At 35.0% G+C, this 25,460-nt stretch overlaps 3 protein-coding genes across 6 annotated transcripts; 1 reads left to right on the top strand and 2 right to left on the bottom strand.

The window, feature by feature from the left end:
* Nucleotides 1-63: 63 nt before the first annotated feature.
* On the top strand, nt 64-14,863 carry LOC131603941 (uncharacterized). 2 transcript variants are annotated; one of them, XR_009284552.1, is made up of 11 exons: nt 64-824; nt 916-1,173; nt 2,840-3,082; nt 3,365-3,511; nt 3,731-5,157; nt 6,299-6,372; nt 12,677-12,758; nt 12,828-12,953; nt 13,148-13,244; nt 14,178-14,335; nt 14,419-14,555. XR_009284552.1 is itself a non-coding variant. In XM_058876416.1 (11 exons), exons 1-11 carry the CDS (start codon nt 384-386, stop codon nt 14,656-14,658), a joined length of 3,303 nt encoding a protein of 1,100 aa, XP_058732399.1. In that variant the 5' UTR covers nt 67-383; the 3' UTR covers nt 14,659-14,863. The 2 variants fall into 2 exon arrangements, 1 of the variants encoding a protein (XP_058732399.1); XM_058876416.1 differs by having other exon boundaries at nt 67-824; nt 13,138-13,244; nt 14,419-14,863.
* A 365-nt stretch (nt 14,864-15,228) lies between these two features.
* On the bottom strand, nt 15,229-19,463 carry LOC131603942 (F-box/kelch-repeat protein At3g23880-like). Of its 3 annotated transcripts, none has more exons than XM_058876418.1 (3): nt 17,544-19,463; nt 16,612-17,461; nt 15,229-16,373 (listed from the first exon to the last, which is right to left on the bottom strand). In XM_058876418.1, the coding sequence occupies exon 1, from the start codon at nt 19,396-19,398 to the stop codon at nt 18,235-18,237; it is 1,164 nt and encodes a 387-aa protein (XP_058732401.1). In that variant the 5' UTR covers nt 19,399-19,463; the 3' UTR covers nt 15,229-16,373; nt 16,612-17,461; nt 17,544-18,234. The 3 variants fall into 3 exon arrangements, with proteins under 3 accessions (XP_058732401.1, XP_058732402.1, XP_058732400.1); XM_058876419.1 differs by having other exon boundaries at nt 16,612-17,246; XM_058876417.1 differs by having other exon boundaries at nt 16,612-19,463.
* On the bottom strand, nt 16,222-17,137 carry LOC131606024 (succinate dehydrogenase subunit 6, mitochondrial-like). Its single transcript, XM_058878311.1, has 4 exons — nt 17,026-17,137; nt 16,810-16,889; nt 16,612-16,696; nt 16,222-16,373 (listed from the first exon to the last, which is right to left on the bottom strand). Exons 1-4 carry the CDS (start codon nt 17,135-17,137, stop codon nt 16,222-16,224), a joined length of 429 nt encoding a protein of 142 aa, XP_058734294.1.
* Nucleotides 19,464-25,460: the final 5,997 nt, after the last annotated feature.

Here is a 25,460-nt window from a genome sequence, read left to right as displayed (position 1 = left end):
ATCATTCATCACAATTAACTTAACAACTTCTTTTTCCTTTCACACTAATCACCTCTTTAATCAACTAATTAACAAATTAACAATAATTAAAACAAAAAATATAAAAACAATTCACACTCTCTTTCTTCTCTCTGAAAGGCGAAAGCTTCATCCGTACCCATGGCCGTTTCTCTTTCCGTCATCCCCCCCAATTCCAAACCACCTTTCTCCATTTCTTCTCTCTGAATTTCCATTTCCAATTTTCTCTCTCCGCTAAACCATACACGTGTCCTTTTTGCAACTGTTCACACACGCTTTTTTGTTTACATGGACTCGGTCATTATCGCCGGCATCTCTCAAAACCCTAATTCCGCCGTGAAACGCCTTATTCTAATAGATTAATTATGGCGATTGTCACCGGAGATCGCTATCTGGAGAAGCTGGTCAAATTCGTCGAGGAAGAGGCCGGTCCTCTCATCGAAGGAGCCTTGGTCTTGAAGCTAAATCCAGCCGGTCTTCACTATGTTCAATCCAGGCTCGAGGCGCTGCATGAGGTTGAGAGTCTCCTCCTCGGAGCTCCTGTCGACTACCTCCGAGCCTACGTCTCCGACCTCGGCGATCATCGCGCTCTTGAGCAACTCCGGAGGATCCTTCGCCTCCTCACCTCGCTCAAGGTGGTTTCCGTGTTGCCACCTCCTGTTAGGGATCCCACGCCCCTGTCGTTCTTGCCGTTTGGGAGATTGAAGGTTCTCGAGCTCAGAGGTTGTGACTTGTCAACTTCCGCCGCCAAAGGCTTGCTCGAGCTCAGGCATACTCTCGAGAAGATTATTTGTCATAATTCTACTGTTAGTTCAATTTCTTCTCACTTTGAAATCGTTTATTTTCTTTGACTATCTATATTTGGTGATGATTGACCTGATTTTATGTATTGTATAGGATGCTCTGCGCCATGTGTTTGCTAGTAGGATAACAGAGATAAAGGATTCTCCTCAATGGAACCGCTTATCCTTTGTATCTTGTGCATGCAATGGTTTGGTTCTCATGGACGAGTCTTTGCAGCTTCTTCCTGCAGTGGAAACACTTGATCTTAGCAGGAACAAGTTTGCAAAGGTTGATAATTTGCATCACTGTGCCAAATTGAAGCATTTGGACCTTGGTTTTAATCACCTCAGAACATTTGCTCCCTTCTCACAGGTTGGTATACGGTTTAAATATTGCATTGCATACATGTTAGAATATTGCATACAATCACCTTGGCGTGTTTAGGATGACAAAATATTTTGCATCTTGCATTACATGTTAGAAAATTCAAGATGTTGACATAGTTGACTGTATCGGTATCAGTGGCGAACTGGAGTGAGATTATTTTTTTGTGCTTTTCTCCCTTCTAAACATGAAGTAAACTTTTAAACACTGGGCCACAAAATTGTAAAAGTTTTGGATTAGAGGGATTTATTTGTTAATGATATGGCTGATCTAATTGTTGAGAACAAAGCCAACTGCAGTAAAGCCTCACCCAGGTTATTCTAATACTAGTAACTTGAATTTAACACAGTATGACAGTGAGATGTTAGAGACTGCAAATACATCCTTGTATTCTCCCTCTCTGTATTTAGATTTTTCCTATGGCCACCTTGGTTGAGTAATATGTATTTTAGTTACCCTTGAAATTGAAAGGTGTTAAGGACTCCTCATAGCATAAACTATTAGCTAGGTGCAGCTGCAGCATAAGAAATTAAGAATGTTTGGTCTCAAACAGAAAACAAGCTATATTAAACCAATGGGACCCAAGACAGGGCTGGTTTGGTTTAATTTTATAAATTCAAGATGAGCTCTTCATGTAATTAATTTGAGATTGAAAATGTAGTTTTATGCTCCTGCCAATCTCATGATAGGCGATTCATAACTTTTAAAGTAGAAACTATTACAGACTGGGGTCATCTAAGATGTGAAAATCTTTTTAGCCGTCTTTAGATACAAGAGGAGTGCTAGCAACACTCTCTTTTCAACACTCTCTCAAACACCCACTTTCTTATTGGTTGAAACATGTGTGGGTCCCTCACTTTGAAAGTAGGTCCCACATAAAGTGGTAGAACCCACACATGTTTCAACCAATAAGAGAGTGAATGTTTGAGAGAGTGTTGAAAAGAGAGTGTTCTTAGCATTTCTCTTAGATACAATAATAATGAATCTAATGGACTTTTTGATGAATTTATATTCAGAACAGTTTTATGGTTAGTCTGAATGCTCACGGTATGAATGTATGAATTCTTGACTCAGTAGAAGTTGTAAATATATGTCTTGCATGAGTTTCTAATTGCCAATTATTGTGGGAAAAAGAAAATGTCTGACTTTTTATGTGTGTTGTGTTTGTGATTTTCATGTTGATCAAATCATGTACCACTATATAAGGAGTAGATGCAGATTTGCCACACATTCATTCACCTGGATAGATCCCTAGAAATCATTATGTCCCCAACTTCCTGTAATGGACTGTCAATCTATATTTAGTTCATTTTTCATTAATTTCACCAGTCACATAAAGAGCAGCAAGGCCCTCTTAAGTTAATCTGCTTGCAGTCTCGACTTCTGTGATTCATGAAATATGAATTGGCTATTTGGAATTGTTAGTGTGATGATTTTTGCTTGTCACTTCAAATTTATTGTTTGTAGAACTCGATCGGCTATCTAGTTGAAGAGTCTTCTATTTATGCTAGCTACTAGCTAGTTACTTAGAGTATGTAAATGTGGGAAAGAAAATTATTTGAAGGAAAGTTCTTAATACATTTTTTATTTATTATATATCTTTCAGTTAGTCATTTGCTTTGGACCCACTTACCAATTTTGTTCGATCATGCAGGTCTCCTGTCATATTGTTAAACTTGTTTTAAGGAACAATGCTCTAACTACTTTGCGAGGGATTGAGAATTTGAAGTCACTCGAAGGACTCGATGTTTCCTACAATATTATTTCCAATTTTTCAGAGCTTGAGTTCCTTGTGGGCCTTTTGTATCTAAAAAGCTTGTGGTTGGAAGGAAATCCTTTATGTTGTGCCCGATGGTATAGGGCACATGTATTCAGTTTCTTCGCCTACCCAGAAAGGGTAAGTTTATATATTTTGCTCACACTGTAACACACCACACACACATGCAGTCTAAAAATATGTCTCCATCTCTGTCTATCTGTTTGTTTGTTTGTGACCTCAATATGTTTTTGCTTTTCAGCAGTGTGTTTCACTGTAATGGTATTTCGTACTAATTTTTTGTACACATAGATATCATTTTTCTGAAGTTCACATCTTTGTGAATCTTCACCTTTTTTTGTCTTTTTATTTTATTTCATTTTTCCTTTCAAACTTACAGCAGTTCTCCTTTATGTTGTTTAGTTAAAGTTAGATGAGAAGGAAATTAATGCTACAGATTTTTGGACGAGACAAATAATTATTGCCAGTATGCATAAGCAACCTGCCAGCTTTGGGATTTATGTACCTGCCAAGGATGAGGCTATAGTGGAAGGTGGAAATAATAGAAGGGTATGTATTATTGAAATTGTACATGTAGATGTAAAAGTGAAAAGTGATAAATGATTTCTTTTGCGCCTCGATTTTGTTCTAAGTGATCTCATTTCTTAAAATTGAACTTAAGAGGCCAATTTCATCTACATATTTACCTAGCGCATTGTAAAAAACCTAATAGTTTTGTTGGATCTACATAGAGATAAGCATCACATTATTCTTGTTTTCTCAAAGCAGAGAAAGGTCTGTCGTGTTGCCAGCATTGAGAGTGAAGGAGAGATCACTAGTATATGTTCTGATCCAGAGTCTCAGTCATGCGTGAATGAAACTCAAAATGACGAGGATCCTAATTTATTTGACGATGAAGCTGAAATAGCAGATTTGATGAATAAAATTGAACACATGAAGAAAGAGCGTTCTATTCTTTGGTTAAGGGAATTTAGAGACTGGATGAATATTTCTTCTGACAAATCAGCAGAAATTGGGAAAAAGGGAAGAGGTAAATCACACCATCAGAAAGATAATTTCTTCAGAAACAGTGCAAATCAGGAGCAACATGGTGAAGTCTCAAGATATGCATCAGACTCTATTCTAGCTTCAGGTGATGAAAGTAGCTTGAATACTTTAGAATATGATAGTTCTTTTGCAGATATGTCTGCTTGGTTTCATAGACAGCAATACTTTGACTACAGAGGATCTCTTGGTAATACTAGTGTGGCCTCTCCTTCTGACTTAGGGGGAGTGGATTTGGAACGTTTCAAAGCTTTTTTTTCACTTGAGGGAATTAGTACACCCCTCTCACAATCTAAAAATTCTCATTCTGACACCATTGTCACCCAAGGAGCACATTTAAAGACTGAAAATGCCATCTTATCTCCATTGACCACTATTGATGATGTAAATGGGTCTCGGTCGTCATCTATATGTCCCACATCTCCTCCTCACTTTCAAGAAGACCTTCTTCATCGCCGCCATAACTTGGTGGAGGAAATTTTGCAACTGTCGGCTGATTCCTTTTCAGTGGCGTCTTCTGATAGTAACACAAGCTGTAGTGTGGTTGATTGCACCGAATTTGAACCACTAGTTCCTCTAGTTGATAGTCCTCCATGCAAAAATAATGTGAATGGGAGTGTTGATGGACTTATATCTCCAAATCAACACGAGGAATATTTTTGCAGCCCAAGACAAGGAATTATTCACATAGGGAAAAATGACATTTGGTCAGTTGGTTCATCTAGTGACCAAACTTCTAAGCAGTGTTCAATTGATTATGCTGCTGGCGATGGCGATGGCGATGGCGATGGCGATGGCGATGGTGAGAGTGCACTTTCTACTAGCCAACAAACTGATTTGTTTGAGAAAAGGAAAATCAGAAAAAAAGCCAAGAGAATTATTTCAATATTAGAAGATACTGTAGACATCACTGCCTGTGGTCACGAACAAGAGCAGATGCACCAAGGACAGGTTTCTGGAAATTTAAGGCAAGAATCAGGTGTTGATGATTTCACTGAATTTAGTTGGCGTACTTGCTCTACCATAGAGAATGATGATTTTATCATGGCATATTTCAATACAAATATTGCTGATTCTGAAGCCAATGAAGTCTGTAGTCATTGCATCCGTTGTAATTGCATCCTTCAAATAGAGACAAACTATAAAGAAAGGTAATTTTCAGTTGATCCAATTCACGAGCATTTGAGTGGAAAAATCAGATGGACATATCTTCACTTTATTCAGTTCTGTTGATTGGGCATCTTGTTATTCATGTGGAAATATATTTTAGGGATATAAGTCATTTATTATTCATAATCATGATTTACATTTTAACCTTTTGGTGTTCTTTTCCCGTGTTGAGCTTCTCTTCAAAATTAAATTGGGGTATGCTCAAATGGCCATTTCACTGGATTATGAGAATATCAAGTTGGCTATTCCCAGAGTGTTTAACCTTACACAAAATCACGAATGATGTTAACCCATGATAAGTATTTCTCTTCTAATTGATTAGTCTTTACTATAGTTAACTGTCGATTACATTCAGCTCTGCAAGGAGTTGTAAATTATCTGGATGTATCTAGTGGTTTTCCTTCAACCGTTAAGCTAGAAACTTATTTCTCTAATCTACCCCAATAATTGCATATAAGGTGGAAAAAGAGGCAAGTGGCCAAAAGTATAAAAAGTTCAAACCTGTTTTTTTTCTTTCCAAAGTCCATGGTTAGTTAGCTATATAGTTTTTATAGCAAGAATGATAAACTAGCCCAAGATGACTTAAAAACTATATTAAATCTCCCGAACTTAACCCTTTGGTATACCCAAAAACGATACTTGTTTTATAGTTCTTTTTACTTTATTTTAAAAGAAAAGTGATTGATAATGGAAAGTAAGTGTCATGTCTTTAACAATCATGTGAAACTAATAATTTAGAAATGTATAAATAATACTGTTTCTTTTCAGATATTTTTGTTAGATATTTGTATTAGTTTTGTTTTCTTTTATCACCAAACCAGATCATTTAGATAAAAGATATTATGAAAATTTCTGGATCACATTTCATAATTACATATCCTATATTATTGAAGAGTGTTAAGATAACAAAAAGAGTATTATCAATTTCCACTTCACAACATTTTTTCCTGCACCCAAAAGTTTGGCTCAGAACCATTACTGGTATAGGCAATAGAGATGATGTGATACTTCCAAAATAAACACTTGAAATGATTATATCCACATTATTCAGCACTTGTTATATCTTAAAAAAAATTGCACATTTCTGTATGGCATGTATAATTTCTTTATTTATCCATGTAGGGAAGTTGCAGTATTGCTGAGCAACCATAAGAAGCTCTATGTGCTGCTAATCAATGTTGCTTCTGATGGATCAGGTTTGGCCCGTAGCTTTTCTTTTTCGTTGGCACAAGGAGCTTACATTTTTTTTAGTGCATTCATTCATTTGGCTCTATTGTCCCCGCTTACCATATTAATTTTTGTAAGAAATATGAAACCTACTTTTGTGCTTTGGAGGTTAACATGATTCAGTGCCCTTCCATAATATTACTGATAGTACTAGAATATGTGTGTAAGAGATAAATAGTATATACTGAACAGAATAAGTATAAGTGTTAAAATCAACAACACTAAGAGTAACTTATGCAGAGTTGCCAATAAGAACACAGAGAAATACAAACTGCTCTAATTCAAATAAAATAACTACTACTAGTAACTAACTCAACCTCTAGGAATTAGACAGCCAACCTATTGAAAAATAACCCTATCCCTCCTTTGTCCTTAACTCTTTTTTTTTGTTGGCCTTCCTTAACTCATATTTATAATTGCATAAAATTTCATAACTGCTAACTAACTGCTCTCCCATTCAATAATTGCTATATAACCACTGTCTCGCGCCTTCTTGGAGTAATGGTCATTTTCCAAGTATTAGTTCTCACGATGAGAGACCTTCCTTTTTCAAACATTCATCTATGATGGGTAAACTATTTACCAAGTTGCTTGAGGAAGTCCTCGACACAGCCATTCATATATATCTACAAGATTTACATATTAATCGAGGAATGTATATCATAAAAATGGAATCTAAGAATATGAGGAAACTAACATAATTACTCTCCCCAAATAGACGATACTTTCTTCCAACAACGTTCTTCTTGTTTGGCTACTTTATTACTGTAAACAGACTTGCTAGTTAATACTGCATGGGTAAAATAATTTGTGGCTGGCGACTCCAGGAGCTTTGACTTTTCACTGTTCAAACATGATGTGATGATTGACCGCAATAGCCTCATTTATTCATTTCTATATCATATTGCATTATTTCGGTTACTTTCTCTCTTATATGACTTTATCTCAGCCCCAACAAAAAGTTCCCCTATATTAGAGTAATTGTAGTGATTGTAGTTAGCATAGAGCTAATCTTGTAAAACTGCCAGCTGTAGCTTATCTGTTAGTAACTGCCAGCTGTAGGTTATCTGTAAAGTGACCTGCTACTGCAGGTCACACAAGGTGCTACTATAAATGCATCTTGTAAAGCTTTGTAGTAACTAACTTTTCACACAATGAAAAACAGTTACACTGTTATGAAGAGTTCAGTTTCTAGTTTCAGTATGGTATCAGATTAGCTTCGTTCGTTCCATGGCATCTTCGTCTTCATCGGGATCGCCTAACTCTTCCGCTAACGTCGTTTCTCCGTCGTCTTCTCCGGCGGCCATGTCTGCTTCCGACGATCTTCGTCGTTTTCAATTTTCGATCAAAATCGCACACAAATTGGATGAAAAGAACTTTCATCTGTGGCGACAACAGGTAGAACCTTATATCAACGCGCACAACCTCACGGATCTGGTGGTTTGCACACGGATTCCACCGCAATTTCTCACCGACGACGATCGTCGCACCGGTAAGATTAACGCTGCATACTCCTTTTGGCTTCAGAAAGACCAGCTTCTACTTTCCTGGCTTCAATCGACTCTCTCGAGCGAGATCCTCTCTCGTGTCCTTGGATGCACTCACTCGCATCAGCTTTGGGATCGTCTCTTCAATTATTTTCAGCGTCAAACGCGCGCTCGTGCTCGTCAACTTCGTGTTGAATTACGTGCCCTAACGCTTGATAATCAATCTATCTCTGATTATCTTCTTCGTATTCGTACGATTGTGGATGCTTTGGCTTCTATTGGAGATCCTGTGCCAAGCACTCACCACATTGATGTGATTCTTGAAGGTCTTCCCAGTGATTATGCTTCTGTTGTGTCTGTGGTTGAAAGCAAGTTTGGAGACATGGATCTTGATGAAGTTGAGATTCTCCTGCTCGCACATGAACTCCGGCTCAACAAGTTTAAGAAGCAATCACCTCCTGATTTAGTTTCTCTCAATCTGACTCATGCTCCGCAACAGCCTCCTCCTACTGAAGCTGCCACTAGTGATAGCACTGAGTCTTCTCCTGCTACGCATGCTCCTCGGAACACTGAGCCTGATTACTCTACTTTTCGAGGTGGCAGATCCAATAGAGGTCGTGGTGGCAGAGGCAGAGGTGGCAGACACTCTAATTTGCAGTGTCAAGTGTGCTCTAAGGTTGGCCACTCTGCTCTAAATTGCTGGCACAGGTACAATCAACAGTTTCAGCCTTCTGCCTACAGTGGGGCTCCCTATACAGCTACACCTTGGCATCAGCCTCAAGTTGTTTTTCCTCAAGTCCCTGCTCATGTCTGGACTAGGCCTGCTGCTCCACAGTCTAAACCTGCAGTAGCCTATACTCCTCCAGGTGCCTATGTCACCACTGCTCCTCCAAGTGCCTTTGTGACTGTTGCTCCTCAACCTGCCTCTGCATCTTGGTATCCTGACTCAGGAGCTTCCTATCATGTCACTAGTGATGCCACAAATCTTCAGCAAGCTGTTCCTCTTGAAGGTCATGAGCAGATCTATATTGGAAATGGCAAAGGTCTCACTATTAATTCTACTAGTTCTAGTCAGTTTTTATCACAGAAACACACACCTCTTGTGCTCAAAAATCTTTTACATGTGCCTTCCATTACTAAAAACCTCATTAGTGTCAGTCAATTCTGTCGTGATAACAATGTTTATTTTCTATTCACAGCTGATACTTGTTATGTCAAATGTCAGGTGTCTAATGCTGTTCTGCTGGTTGGCAAAGTTGGGTCAGATGGTCTTTATGAGTTTCCTCTGCTTGGTGTCTCCAAAGCTGCTAAGTTTCCTGTTTCTGTGAATAAATCTGTACCTACTGTTAACAATGTCAGTAGTAGTTTTAGTTTACCTACTGTTAACAATGTCACTAGTAGCTCTAGTTTGCCTAATGTTTGGCACCTAAGACTTGGTCATCCCAATATCAATACATTGAAATTGGTTCTTCAAAGTTGTAATGTTCCCTTTAGTAATAAAACTCATGACATTTTTTGCTCAGCTTGCTGTCTTGGTAAATCTCACAGATTACATTCACCTATGTCACATACCACTTATAACACTCCTCTTGAACTTATATTTTGTGATTTGTGGGGTCCTTCACCACATCCCTCCACTCAGGGATTCACCTACTATATATCTTTTGTGGATGCATTCTCTAGGTTCATTTGGTTATACTTGTTGAAGTCCAAGTCTGAGGCTATCCATGTATTCAAACAATTCAAAGCACTTGTTGAACTCCAGTTAGGACAGTCTATCAAAGCTGTTCAGACAAATTGGGGAGGTGAATTCAGGCCATTCAGCAAGTACCTTGCTGAGTTGGGGATTGTCCATAGAATTATTTGCCCTCATACACACCATCAAAATGGAGTTGTTGAGAGGAAACATAGGCATATTGTGGATCTTGGCCTCACTCTTCTGAGCCAAGCCTCTACTCACCTATTGGGACTATGCTTTTTCCACTGCAGTTTACTTGATTAATAGACTTCCCTCCTCTTCTATTAACTTTCAAGTGCCCTATTTTCTGCTTTTTCATCTCATGCCTGATTACAAATTTTTAAAAGTCTTTGGATGTGCTTGTTTTCCTCTATTGAGGCCCTATAATGCTCACAAGCTAGAGCTTAGATCCAGAGAGTGCCTATTTTTGGGATATTCTACATCTCACAAAGGTTATAGATGTCTATCCCCTTGTGGAAGACTCTATATCTAAAAAAGTCCTTTTTCATGAGGCAAGATTCCCTTACATGGAGCTTTTCTCTTCTGCCTCTAAATCTTCTAGTTCTTCAGTTCCTAAGTCTCCTTCCATTACTTCCCTTTCCTCTATTCTACCTCCTCTGCCTACTCCTATTCCTCTCACTGCTGTCCCCTTTTCTCCTGCTGCTACTTCTCCTTCAAGCAGTTCAGTTCCCTTCAATCAATCTAATTCTTCCCCATCTATTTCTCCTGTTTCAGCAGTCTCTGCTGAGTCCTCTCCATCTATTTCCAGTAGTTCTACACAGTCTATCCCTCCTAATGCTGTACCTGTGGTCTCTAAGCCTATTAATGATCATCCTATGACAACCAGGGCCAAGACTGGTTTTGTGCAGCCCAGGTTACAGCCTACTCTCTTGCTCACTCACACTGAACCAAAGTCAGTCAAGCAGGCTCTGACTGACTCTAACTGGAAGCAAGCTATGCAGTCAGAATTTGATGCTCTATGCAAAAATAACACTTGGTCCCTTGTTTCCTTGCCCCCAAACAGGAAATCCATAGGATGTAAGTGGGTTTTTCGTGTGAAAGAAAACCCTGATGGTTCAGTTAACAAATATAAAGCTCGCCTTGTGGCAAAAGGCTTTCATCAGCAACAAGGGCATGATTTCAATGAGACTTTCTCTCCAGTTGTGAAGCCCATCACCATTAGGCTTATTCTGACAGTAGCTCTCACTCACAACTGGTCAATACAGCAGCTTGATGTCAACAATGCCTTTCTAAATGGCTTGCTTCATGAAGAGGTTTATATGGACCAGCCTCAAGGTTTCACTGCCTCTGACCCCTCTCTGGTGTGTAAACTTCACAAGGCTCTTTATGGCCTAAAACCGGCTCCCAGGCAATGGTTTGAGAGGCTTCAGGCAGCCTTGCTTCAACTCAAATTCATTCCAAGCAAGTGTGATCCATCCTTGTTCATTTTCTCTTCTAAGGGTCACACTGTGTATTTGTTGGTGTATGTAGATGACATAATCATCACTGGCAATGATGCATCTCTTCTTAAAATCCTTATTGACAAACTAAATTCTGCTTTCTCTCTTAAGCACCTTGGTGCACTTGATTATTTTCTAGGTATTGAAGTCAAAAGAACTTCTCAAGGATCTATGCTTCTCACTCAAACCAAGTACATTAAAGATCTCCTTCATAGAACTCATATGGCTGACTCCAGTGCAGTAAACTCCCCTATGCAGGCTTCATGCAAACTCACTAAACTTGGTTCTCCTGCTCTACCTAATCCTTTTATGTATAGGTCAGTGGTTGGTGCTCTCCAATATGTCACCATTACTAGGCCTGAAATTGCCTATGCTGTCAATAAGGTCTGCCAGTTTATGTCACATCCCTTGGAGACTCACTGGGTTGCAGTTAAACGGATACTCAGGTACCTCAAAGGCACCCTTCATTTTGGGCTTCATTTATCTCCTTACTCTCCTCAGAAACTTCCTGCACTCCAAGTCTATTGTGATGCTGACTGGGCCTCTGATCCTGATGATAGAAGGAGCACATCAGGGGCTGCAGTCTACTTTGGTGGCAACTTGGTGTCCTGGTGGTCAAAGAAACAGCCTGTAGTTGCCAGATCCAGCACTGAGGCAGAATATAGAAGCTTAGCTCAGGCCACTGCTGATTTACTTTGGCTCCAAACTCTACTGCTTGAGCTCTGCATTCCTACTCAGAAGCCTGTTGTTCTATGTGATAACCAGTCTGCAGTTCTTCTTGCTCACAATCCTATCATGCACTCCAGGACTAAACATATGGAGATTGATCTGTTTTTTGTCAGGGAGAAGGTTTTGGCCAAACAGATTCTGGTTGTGCACATTCCTGGAGTGGCTCAGATTGCAGATGTGCTTACAAAACCTCTGTCCTCTGCAAAGTTTCTTGAGCTGCGACACAAACTCAGGGTTGTTACCTCCCCATGAGTTTGTGGGGGGGGGGGGGGGGGGGAGGGGGGGGGGGTATTAGAGTAATTGTAGTGATTGTAGTTAGCATAGAGCTAATCTTGTAAAACTGCCAGCTGTAGCTTATCTGTTAGTAACTGCCAGCTGTAGCTTATCTGTAAAGTGACCCGCTACTGCAGGTCACACAAGGTGCTACTATAAATGCATCTTGTAAAGCTTTGTAGTAACTAACTTTTCACACAATGAAAAACAGTTACACTGTTATGAAGAGTTCAGTTTCTAGTTTCAGTACCCTAAGCTAATTTTTAAAGTATCATTCTGAAAAACACATTATTTTAAATCCTTTAAGTATTAATTTTTTAAAATCAATTTTACAAATATATCAATTGGTGCTTAAAATGCTCAATTTTTACTTCCTTTAACTTTGAATAAGGATTGTAATGCATGCCAAACTGCCAATACTTTATCCGTTTTACAGCTTGAAAAAGGAACACCACTTTTTAAGTACCTCCTATTAGTATAACAACATAGAGAAAGCCATGCTAATTTTAAAAAAATAGATTAGAAAGTTTTGTTGGCACTCGGTTGCTTTTATTGCTTTTTAAACCCTCTTAAATATGCCATCCAGGGGCACTATTGAGAGTCTTGAGTTGCCACAAAATGGAAGAGGTTCGGGAGGTGCTTGTTGGAATGGGCCTTCAGGTGTTAAGGTTAGTGGACTTGTAAATTTATATTAACTAAAGTTGTAACTTTTAACTGTGATTCTTTTGGTTCATCAGGGTAAATTTTGAGGGTGGAAAAACATATCTTTTTGTAACAAGAAGCATTGAAATGTCAAGAGAGTTACTATCGACCATACACGTGTTTGATTCATATGATGGAAATGCTAAATGCTCATTAAGAAGGTAGTTTCCTTTGCTTTGTAAATTATTAATTTGGGTGGAAATGCCTGTCTATATTTTTATTTTTGAAAAGTTCGATGGAGTTGATATCAGAAATTCCTTTATAGTTATGATTTATGATCAGCTCCTTTCTATTTTCAATTTTTCCTTCTGTAATAGACTCTGGTTTTGGAAATTTAAATGGCAGTTTGGAGCAGGTCCAGGTTGAGTTGTTTAGCCACCAAATATGTGGTGGTTCAAATTTCAGCATATATCAGTATGCAATGGTGCTCATCTGTTGTAAGAATGGCAATGGTAAGCTTCTCTCTAGTAATTTAATGTTACATTTTTTCCTTTATATTCTGTTCTACTAAAAATAACACGTGTCATTTCTTGTTTTGGTCATAAAGTCTTCAAGATTAAATTACTGATCTGAATTCTAAAACATTAAATTTTATTAAATACTTCTCAGAAGTATGGTGTGAATGCTATTTTTTTCTTCATGAGGTTGTTTTCTTAGATGGTTGAAACAATGCACAGCTCGTTTGGTTGAGAACCTTGAGAAGGTTTAAGAATAGGGATGGCAATGGGCAGGGTACTATACCCGCAGTTTAAAAAAATCCCCGTACTCGAGCCCAAACCCGCGTGGGTATCAATATTCATGCCCGTACCCGTACCCTGTGGGTAACTCAATGCCCATATCCGTACCCGTTTACCCGCATTTATAGTAAAATTAAATCGTTTAATTACAAAATATCATATAATTTAAGTCTTTTTAACAATATTAAAAAAATTATGTATGTTATTGTTGAGTTAAGAAACAAGTAAACACTTTTATTAAAATGTATAATGATTTAATAGCGATATGTTTTAAAAAAAAATTAGAATCATGCATTTTTATATAATAATATAAATGACATTATAGAAATATGTAGTGTGGGTATGGGGCGGGTTGGGTAGTAAAGTACCCGTGCCCGCACCCATACCCGCATATTTTAATGGGTAATTACCCGTGCCCGTGCCCATACCCATTTTTATGGGTATTTACCCTACCCGATATGGGGTTTTTTGTGGGTACCCACTGGGGATGGGCCAAATTGCCATCCCTATTTAAGAAACTACACGGCTCTATTAATTTAATTGTACTGGATATGGAAGTCTTTAATTGAAATTTGCAAGGGTATTTATATTCTTTTTTAGTTATCACTTAACAGAGATAAAGCTGTCCTCTGTCTTTTACACTTACAGAAGAATCATGGCTGTCAAGATCGCTGTTTGTGATAGGAGGTTATGTACTTCTATGCATTGAAGATATCAAGCAACTGTATTCATTTTCATCAGATGCCGCGGTGTCTCCATATTACAGAATCGATTCATGTTGCTCCATTGCTGACATTACTGAGATGGTGAGTATTTTCTGAGGCTATGTGATGCAGAAAATACCTGACATTAGAAACAATAAAAAAAGGTCTGAAATGTTACTTTGCAGGTGATTGGGGTTGGTGATAGCTTCTGTGTTACTTTAGATCTGAAATGTTCTTCGACAGACTTTTATCCCTCTACCCGAATGAATCTTGTAACAGTCAGTCATGGAGACACGGCCCCGGGTTCTCTGAAATTAAAGCTTCAGTGGTTCTCGAAAGATAGCCTTTTGCAGTTTGTGTCTTTGATGAAGGCATTCCATGCGGAAAAAACAGGGTCGCCTTTGGTAGTAAGCTGTACATCGTAAATCTGTTTTGCTGTTGGTTCATATTCATTTCATTCATTTGATTTTAATTTTTGTATTCTTTTTTAGTGTGTTGAGTTTATGATAGCTTTCTCTTTTTAATTCTTTGAATTAAATCCACGTAGTGGCTGTTCTTTTCAATGTAAATAGAATTGTACAGTGTTGGTGAGCTTTTGTTTGATAATATAACTTTATTTTGATAATATAACTTTACTATAGTTAAATCGTTGTTACCTAACTAATTGTTGGGTTGATTTTGGCGGTAGTTTGCTCAGTTCACTATAAGTAGCTGTTTTGTAATTGATTAGTTCCACTAATTTATTATTTTTTTGAAATAAAAGACATGATTTTATTGAATTTCCAAAAAACAATGATTACAAACCGATTCAAAGGGATCTCGGTATCTTAGTGAAACATAAATCAAACTAAAATTTTCTATGTAAGCCAGCCACATTTTCTATTATTCTATATTTCAGTGGGGGTCCAACATGTTTTGGGAAAACAACGTGTTATTTCTCCCCTTCCCCTTCCACACTTTTTAAATCGCCGTTATAGTCATTTTTAAAACTTTCCTTTTCCATTCTTTTCCATTTTTATTTCTTTGTTTCAATGATGAGCCAAATGCTTTCTTCCTTCCATCTCATTGGATTCCTACTTATATTAAGCTAAGTCAACACATCCTTTCAAATTTTTTTTGTTGCATTACACACACCTATTATCAATTTTTTTTTGTTGCATTACACACACCTATTATCAGTAATGATACCAAATGTACATAACCTATCTTTTGTAGGCAACCTACCTTTTAGAGTCATCCAAAACGCGAAGGTAGTTTAGTAATGATACCAAATCTACATAACCTATTCTTTAGACAACCTACCTCTTAGAATCATCCAAAGCGCGAAGGTAGTTTTTGGCCTTGCAGAGTTATTAACAATCAGCTTCTTACACTCTACCCGAGTAAAGTCTTCCAACAATGCATTACCATTCAGCTCCACTTGTCCCCAGTATCTATGCTATTATCTCACTTTTACATTATCTACTTTCCTATCTTTTATCTTAATTTATATGCTATTATCTCACTTTTACATTATCTACTTTCCTATCTTTTATCTTAATTTATATGGTTTAAAGATAACATAAATAATTTCACAAAAAATTTTCCATGTTCATTAGTATATGTCTTCTGTGTCATTAAAATTCTTTGCCAAGTACCATTCATACTTTTATTTACATTATTATTTTCATAAAAACAAAACATAAAAAAAAAAAAAAAAAAAATCAAAATCGAGAAATTTTTCCAAATGCAAGTGTCTCATCATACAAGCCATCAATAACAGAACTTCACATTATTAGTTACAAAATTATTTTTAGAACAATACAGAACATCATGCCACCAGAGAAAAAATGGCAGTCACAATTTGATTTGCAATTATTCGTGATTATTTATAAATTTCAATTTATGTCAAAGCAAAATATTTATTCAGCTAATAAAATTGCACTGGCAACACCGAAAACATTAATAACAAATGCATAATTAACTTTCAGATACCAGCAGCTTCAACTTCAATACCCTTCAGTCTTCCTTTTCCACCACTCCAGAAACTTAGCCTCAGAAGCCAATGTGTCCATACTATAAAGTTGAAGGGAAGGATTTACAATTTCGTGCCCAAATGTCCATCCAAATACACCTCCAGCTAATAAGGACAGACCAGCACCTGTTCAATAGTTAAGCTTAAGCATAATATTTGGTAAAACATTATGGCAAAAGTTGATCCATGTAATCAATGATAATCACGTTTAGGCATAGTAAAAGGTTTCAATAGAATAAAAGCAATCTTACGAGGTTTCAAATTGGTTTCTGGTTTACGAATTAATCTCAATAAAAGTCAAATTTTTGGCATAAACCTGAAAGCTAAATTGATTTAAATGTGTCCAACATAATTGACTTAGTACCTGAATTTGAGAGTGAAGACATCCATGTAGAGGCTACAACAGTGTAACTAAAATGACGAAGAGAAGCTCCCACTGTTGCATATTGCTGCCATGGAATCCTGTGGCAGCTTCTTAAGTATTTGCTGCCATGGAATCCATGTTCAATTCTACACTATTATAAGATCTTCTGTCACAAAACACCAATTTATACTAACTTACAAGTATTTCATCCTTAGCTTTAGAGTCTAAAACTATCCCGTAGAACTTGTAAATAGGATCCTCAAATGAATCATCTTCACCTGCTTGTTTTTCGGGATCATAAAATATTCTAAATAGTAACTGCACCATCAATTATATAGACCGAAACAATAGAACCGTAGTATCTATTTTCATCTTTACTAAGTAGCAATATTCTCCAGCAGTTTTATATTTTACCTTCATTAGAGGTATCAAGCTTTGATACGGTGGTGGATTTACAAATAGGCTCATCACAAGACAAAGGCCAACACCAATGAATGCATATGGTAGAGATATGGTCTTTTGCCATGATCAAGACATTATCAATGCAGTAACTTGACACAGTCATCAAATTAAATGTCAAAAGAGATATCATAACACCATAGTCGTAATTCTTGCTTATAAAAGGAATGAATCTCCTACAAAACCAACAGTGAAACAATGAATCTCCAGCCAATTGTTACAATTGATCAGACTAAAAACCTCAATAAATAGATACTTTTCTTTACAACTGTATTATTGATAAACTGCAGCTCGAAAAATAAGACCAGGTGCAAGATACTCAATAAGAAATGCCAACAATCCTGTAAATAGCGTCCCTAATCCTCTCTTTAGTCCTTTGCATAAGGTTCCCCTCTAATCATAATCAATACCTATGAAGCTATAATCGTAACACATAATAATAATGATCTTATTGAAAAATGAGAATTGCTTACCGACATTAAACTACATCACAACCACCACAATCGATCATGACAGCCACCAAAACATTTTTTCCTATCCCTTTGTACAACAAAGAAACCAAAGTCAGATAACTTTCAAAGAATGAACCACTTTTCAAATTTCCAAATTTTTGTCCTCACTAAACCTGAAAATCTTTTCACTTTATCACCAAAGCTGTAAAATGATTTCCAATGACTTGAGCTTAGCTTTACAGTGTTGGTTTCTTTATTATACTTGTTTGTTGTTAATTAAATTAGCTACACTAAAGTGGAATTTTATGTAATTTTGTAACTATGATGACCTAATCTATTTGTTGAATTATATAAAACAGTACTGAATGGATTAATTATTATTGTTATTCTGTTTTTTTTTTTCAACATTTAGGTTGACACAAGAAAACTAAACATTGTGAATAATAGAATAAAGATTACCAGAAATTTATAATCTATGGTGGAAGATTTGATGATTGTTTACTGTATAAAATGTAATGAGCAGTGACAAAACCAACCGGTCTAACTAACAAATAAATGAAAAATAACATACTAATTTTTCAAATGGCATATTCCATACACCATAAATTAATCAAAAGTAAAGTCACTACTAATCAATCAGCCTAAGCATAAAATAAAATTAAGAAAACATGAAAATCAGTTGAGCTCTAAATGAGGTCACGTAGCACAACATCTAAAAAGGTGATATCAAACTCTCTACGTAGACTTCAGGCATAGTAATAGGATGAATCTTGTTTTGAAATTCAGGAAAATTAAAAGTATTGTTTATGGAATCATAAACAACCAACATATATTTAAATTTCCTACACATGAAAATCTCCAACAACACTTGGTCATCCTCTGAAATATATAACATCTTGGTATAGCGAAAAAAACCCCATTCTTGCATGTAAGGAATACTTAACAATTTAGTCCAAGAGTTTTCTTTACCAAATTCTTTCATAATCCAAAAATCAGAAAAAGTGTCCCTCATGGGAATAAGAAGGGACAAACAACCCTTCCACGTCCCTAAGGTATCAAAACAAGAAGATCTGAATCCAACATTAGAGACGGGTAATGAGACTGGTAATGAAAGGTTTTGATATGACTCTTTCTTCAAATGAAGAGAAACAATGAAGTGTGATGTCAACCAATTAACAGAGTCATTGACAAATATTCCCGTGGATGAAGCCAATAACTGGTCATGAGTTGGAAAGTCTTGAATCCTTGTCCAATAATTTGTACCCAAAGTAAGAACGTAGACTTCATTGTGATAAAGAACAATAACTTTATAATTATTAATGAAACGATCATACACTAATGTATAAAAGGCATTTATTTTGTGTTTCAAAGGAGGCAATAGTATGAATTTTCTAATAGAAGGGTTAAACAAAATAGCTGAACAAGTATCAATCTTATAACATAGGATGCCGTCACAAGTGGAGACATATCCTCCACCATCCCGATCAGATTCTCCTTTTTTAAGAATCTGTCTTAGAGAGTACCTGGACATTGTAGGGTCTGTGGAGGTGAAGAAAGTGGAGACTGGTGACTGAAAATTAACAAACTGACAACATTTTAGGAAGAGATGGTGGCGGGATTGGTTTGAGGTTGACAGTCGGAGGTGTTTGTTGGCGAAATTAGAATTTTGAGAGATAAGAGAATTCCATGACTTACAGACGCAACGGAGTTGAATGAGTTGTTTCACGGAAACTCTACAAAGGATTTCTTCCACCAAATCGAACGGAAAATCATCCGGCACTGATATTACTACCGATGATGTTAGGGTTGCAGGTTCAGGTTGTTTCCGCCGTCCACGCGCTGGTGGTTTACGGTGTTTCTTCCGACTTTTTGCCATTGCTTCCAGCCGTCTTATCAAAATCCTAACCACAATGTTACCTTTTTATAAATTTATCAAGTTGGACCATATTTTCTTTAATAAGAGAAAGAAATTAGGTTTTATTTTATTTTTTTAAAAAATACACATACAAATATTTCACCAAAACCAACAAAAACGTTTAGTTTTAAATCAACTATATACTATATTTCAAGTACAGATGAATTTCCATTGTATTATTTTTAAAATATTTATTTTTTCTTATTTTTTTTAACTTTCCAATAATTTTAATATTTATTAATGTTTTCATTAAATCCTAAATTAATATTGTCATAAAGAATCATTGTTACAATGAAATTATAAGTATTAAAACAAATTATCAAATGTTTATTGAAAAAATAATAACTTTTATATTGAGAAGATGTGGTTCAATTTCTACACGAGGATTCTTTTAGTATGTGATTCATAAATAATTTTATAAGAGTTCAAAACAATATTTTAATAGATTGATTAGATGATTAAAATTAACTAAGCATTATAAAAATATGTAGAGTATTTTAAATACTTTTTGTGAAAAAATATATTTAAACATCATTTCGGGAGAAAATAAAAATTTATCGCAAAACTGACATTCTGCAAACATTGATATCCTGATTCCTACGTCACTGCCTTAGAATTGATAGTTGATATCTAATTTACACACTCTCTCCTTCTAGATTGAGTAAGATTATCACAATAAAGAAATTATTATAAAATTATAATTGTCGCACTAAATATTAAAACTCAATGATTGTAAAATTTAGATATAATTTTTTATTGAAATCAAAATATATTTAAAAAAAATTAATCTAATTATAATTCAATAAATAAATATTTTTTAGTTATAGTTATGTAATTCTATTTAATAATAATTCATATTAAAACTAAAGTGTTTTTTAAAATGACAGTGTTTAATGACTAAAATTGTAAATTATACAAAAATATTTAATTTTTTTTTTGTCAATTCGATAAAGTTCAATACAATTGAATTATAAGTTATAGTTATTTATAAAATTATTATAAGTTATTTATCATATTATCAGTATTTGATGAACTAAAATTTTAAATTATACAAAAATAATTAATATAATATTTTTTTCAACTCCATAATGTTCAATACAATTGAATTATAACATAGGATGACTCTGCATTATTTTCATGGATAATTGTAACACCTTTCTAAACTCCGCAAAAAATATATCATAAACCATAGTAAGATATCGTGCATATTAATTCAAGGATGTCACGCATAATTCAAAAACCATAGACACCTACCATGCTCAATACCACTTTAAATATAATTCATGTTTCCATAACTCCGACACATGCACTTTCGCAACGGATTCACTTTCAGTCAGACAAAAATCACTATTGTCTCTTGATAATTTTACTTCTTTAAAAACGTAGGCATAATGGCCAAACATCACATAATTTTATTAAAATAACATAATAGAAAAGAATACAAGGTATCCTTCAAAACACGACTCAAAACCCAAAAATAATAAACAAATAAATAAAGGAATAACTCCCCTACTAATCCTTGGAAGCAAGCACCTCTACTTCTCAGTACCTGAACGATGTCGTCAAAACATCATTTCTACAAAAGAGTTATAATTCATATTATTACGGACATATATAATTATGAGCAATGTATAATAAACATTCACCAAAATTCATCACACTTCACATATTCATGTATTCAACATATATCAATATATTTCATATATTCACACATACACCATTACTTCACAATTCAAGATATCAAAGATAATCATTCACAATTACCACAAAGTAACAATTAAATCAATTATCACATATTTCGCACCAACACATGACATTCACATCGACATATGCGACTATAATGCAACTCAATCTAATATGCAAGTGGTACAAATCGTGAACACTAGGTTCATATCGTTCCAGATCCCTATCATAGGATCAGAACCACCAATTATGAACTTATAGTTCACCGATCCAGATCCCCACCATAGGATCAGAACCACCAATCGGGCATCAGCCTCCCATGAATGCATGTGCAAAACAATCAATATATGCAACTAAGACCATCATTAAATCTTAATTATACAAGCATATATCTCACCAATTCATCACATATGAATTCACTACCAATTCGCACAAACATACACAATTTCATGTTATCAAATACACATGAAAACATCTCCACAACACTCATTAAACCAACACATCACCAAATAACAAGTAGCAAAATATAGCTCAACAATGATATTCTCAAGTAATTACAATTCACAACACACATAATCACTAAATTCAAGTATTATGTTCATACAAAGAATTTCCTCAAAAGACATCCAAACATCAATTTTCAACATGTGTGTGTGTGTGTGTGTATATATATATATATATATATATATATATATATATATATATATATATATATATATATATATATATATATATATATATATATATATATATATATATATATATATATTCTTTTCAATCTAATGGTTAAAAATAATTAGTAATAATTTTTTTTCTCCACATTTAATTACTTATTATTTTTAACAATTAGATTAAAAATAATAAATGGTCAAGATGTGAAGTAAGTTATAATAACTTACTCTTGGAGTAAATATATCACGTGTTTATAATTTCTCTCACGCTTCCACCTTTGGCATTTAGGAGCAAAAGATGGTGATATAACTTTATCATGTCATTATGTATGATCTTTTTAAGTCTGTTTCATCTCGTCTTATATTATAGGGTTATATACACACACACACATACATGTCATTTTACACAATCACACAATACTTAAATCATCTACGGCGACAAAGCTATTTTTATGGAAAAGAAAATTGCGCTAGCTCTCTAACGCTTCGAACGGTAATCAAAACGGATTCACGGTTTGAAAGTTTTGTTTTTGTAAAGTATAAGAATGTAAACACCGACATCATAGACTGACAACTCTAAACATATACGAATAATTTTTATGAATTTAATTGGCTAACGGTCTGACTCAATTAATAATAAAGTAACTCACTTTTACAGTTTATCAGATTTAACTAAACAACTTGAAAGCAACTCTGACAACTCTAATAGAATTGAACATAATTTAAATTAGTCAAATAACTCAATTATTTAATAGTTCACACGTTATCATTCTCTAATGATAAACATCATATCAAATAATCAATAAAAAATCTAGTATGTATGTTTTATACCGTAGAAAACAATTCAGTGACTTATGGAATCATTAGTTCTTGTAGGATGCACCAACTTCATAGAAGTTCAATACAAAATATAAATCAATTACATGTCACATATTAATTTTTATGCTTATAGATACATATTGGAATATTCCCATCACTCACTATACATAGCACACCAAATATGGGAAATTTCTTAGGTACGGACATAAGAAATTTTCTTAGGCACATCCAATCACAAAATTTTAATTAGATAAAAAACAAATACAACATCTTTTCTCTCCTTCATAATTACAACCACCCCATGAATCCAAATAAAAATGAAATTAAAAATTAAATAAATTAAATTTTTTTCTCACTTCTTATTGATTGTTCCTAAGAATCTGAATTTATGGTTGTTTCCATACAAGAATTTTTCCCAAATATGACGCTTACGAGGTGACGAGATAACCAAAGGATACTAGTGAAACATAAAATTTAAACAATAAAAGAAAAATAAATGAATGTCACACTAATTGAGTTCTCACATTATCACACAAATAAATTTAATAAGACAAACACAACACGAAACTTAGATTATAACATCAACCGAATTGCATTCAATCACTCATACAAACAGATCCAAACATCAGGTGATCATATAAACCGATTCAAACTTAAAATGACAGAATAATAGGGACTCCTCTACTCTATACCTCATACATATCATAATCAACCCCAATTACCTATCACATATCAAGAATTATCATCAAAATCTAACAATTACAAAACCGTGGAAATTTAGGGGTTTCACCCTAAACATGTCAAAACCTAGAAATTGAAGAACAAAATCCTTAAATCATGTAGCTACATATTACATATATCATATACTCCCATAATCAAATTAGAACCCATCCATAACTTAAGATTTGAACTTCTAGGGTTGCCTCCCCTTCTCTTTTTCTCTTCTTTTCTCCTTTTCTCTCTTTTCTTGTTTGACTACCTTTCTCTTTTCTCTCTTATTTGTGAAAACCCCTCTAACTCGTATTTAAAATGGGCTTACCAATTAACACCTCAACTATTTCTCATGCTAACACACTATTAGGCTCAAATGATTATTTTCCCATTTCCACACATACTAACACAAAACACATATATCACAAATTAATTCGAATAATTTATATAATCACAAAATCACACAATTTAATTAATTACTATATCATATAATAATTAAATAAATAAAAAACGAAGAAAATAATTAATAAATGAAATACTGGATTTATACCGTCGATAGTATAAACGCGATATTGGCAGTGGAAGCAACTGCGTCAGTTGAATTTGCAACGATTGTTTCTTCCCTAGTTGTATTAGTTGGTTGTTATTCATTGTTATTATTTCTAGGATTCACCATCTTAATATACTTTATTTTTTTTCTCTATTAGGATAATCTTTTAAAATTCTACCACTCCTTAATCTCATGCACACTAAGACTTAGAAATTGAGAACAAAACTTTACATGAAACTATAAAATGAATAACTATAACACGGGTCCCATCGGGCGTACCAATATACTTACCCTCGATTTTGGTAAACAACCTCTAGTCTCTTTATTAAAGGCTACTTGCATGATCGAATTATAATCCTAGGACATAGTGCCGAAGTTTTGTTGATTTTTGTGTAATGTGTTTATGGTACTTAAAATGGTTACCAAAACCTGACTTCTAAGAATGATAAAAAAATAAACTGGAAATGTAAAGTAAAAAAGTAAAATGCTGGCAAATATAAAGAAGAAAGAAAAAGCTTTAAATTTGGAGTAAAAATATAAAGTGCTTGAAATTTAACAATATGGAACGCATACATACATTGCTAAAGTGACACTATTTTCTCTTTGTAACGTGGATAGTTTGAGTTTCTTAAGAAATGTAGTAAAACACGGACCCCTAAAAACTAAAAACAAATCTATTTATAGAGATCCTAAAATAAGTGTCGACAACTATAGGGTAAGCACATTCTACCATGTTCTTGGGTTCATGCAATAATTTGTCTCAGAAGCCTCCATGTGTCTTTAAAAAACCATTTGTTTTTATCCATCAAAGCTTGCCTCGAATATGCCTCAAAATAGTGATAGAACCCGTAAACAATTTAAGCCCCGGGACCTGCATGACCTTGTCTCCCTAGTGAAAAAATTCGAATGAAACAAAGCCATTATTTCAACGAGTCCAATCAATCGCAACATCTTCCAGGTCAACCAAGATTGCTCTGGTCGGAATCAAACATTCATTCCTCTTATTTTCATGATACTAACCTTTATGGCTTATAAAATACTCGTATCGAAAATGACAAGGTAAAATTTTGGTTGTAGTCCTTTGTTAATTAGTATTACATATTCTCACCCATATTTGTGAGAGATCATAGTAAGTTTTCTCTCTTTTTTAGATGAATAAGTGAAATGATAAGATTCAAACCCCAAGTACCGCTCATTCGCAATACATGCAATCTCTTGGGTAACACGAGAAGCGGTAAAGAAGTTACATGCAAAAAGGAGGTGAAAGATACATGAGACAACTTCAACGTAATCGTCATCTCACCAAATAAAAGATGAAATAAGGGTGTCTCCTTATGTAATCGCTTCAAGAAATGCGAACAACTGTGGAACGTCGAACATGGTCAGCAAATATTCCACCAAAGAATATTGATTGACATCAGCAACAATCTCTTTGATCTCCTTAGCATCTGGATATTAGGAAATTTCTAAACTTCCCCTTATGGGTGGGACACCTTCAATGGCAGGCGGTCCTATAATAATTAAAGTATAAACCATTATTTATTTTCAATTTATCAGTAACAAACAAATAAAAAACTTAAAATAAAATA

The sequence above is a fragment of the Vicia villosa genome, linkage group LG5, assembly GCF_029867415.1.
Source record: "Vicia villosa cultivar HV-30 ecotype Madison, WI linkage group LG5, Vvil1.0, whole genome shotgun sequence".
Classification (NCBI taxonomy): domain Eukaryota; kingdom Viridiplantae; phylum Streptophyta; class Magnoliopsida; order Fabales; family Fabaceae; genus Vicia; species Vicia villosa.
Note: the sequence above shows the minus strand (reverse complement) of the source record. Positions and strands in the feature narration are given on the sequence as shown.

Coding starts and splice junctions, on each gene's coding strand:
- LOC131603941 (XM_058876416.1), top strand. CDS start 384: ATGGCGATTGTCACCGGAGATCGCTATCTGGAGAAGCTGGTCAAATTC. Junction 3,512..3,730: donor AAGGTGGAAATAATAGAAGG/GTATGTATTATT, acceptor TTCTCAAAGCAG/AGAAAGGTCTGTCGTGTTGC. Junction 12,954..13,137: donor GCTAAATGCTCATTAAGAAG/GTAGTTTCCTTT, acceptor TTTAAATGGCAG/TTTGGAGCAGGTCCAGGTTG.
- LOC131606024 (XM_058878311.1), bottom strand. CDS start 17,137: ATGGCAAAAGACCATATCTCTACCATATGCATTCATTGGTGTTGGCCT. Junction 16,697..16,809: donor AAGCTAAGGATGAAATACTT/GTAAGTTAGTAT, acceptor ATTCCATGGCAG/CAATATGCAACAGTGGGAGC. Junction 16,374..16,611: donor GTCTTCACTCTCAAATTCAG/GTACTAAGTCAA, acceptor ACTATTGAACAG/GTGCTGGTCTGTCCTTATTA.
- LOC131603942 (XM_058876417.1), bottom strand. CDS start 19,398: ATGGCAAAAAGTCGGAAGAAACACCGTAAACCACCAGCGCGTGGACGG.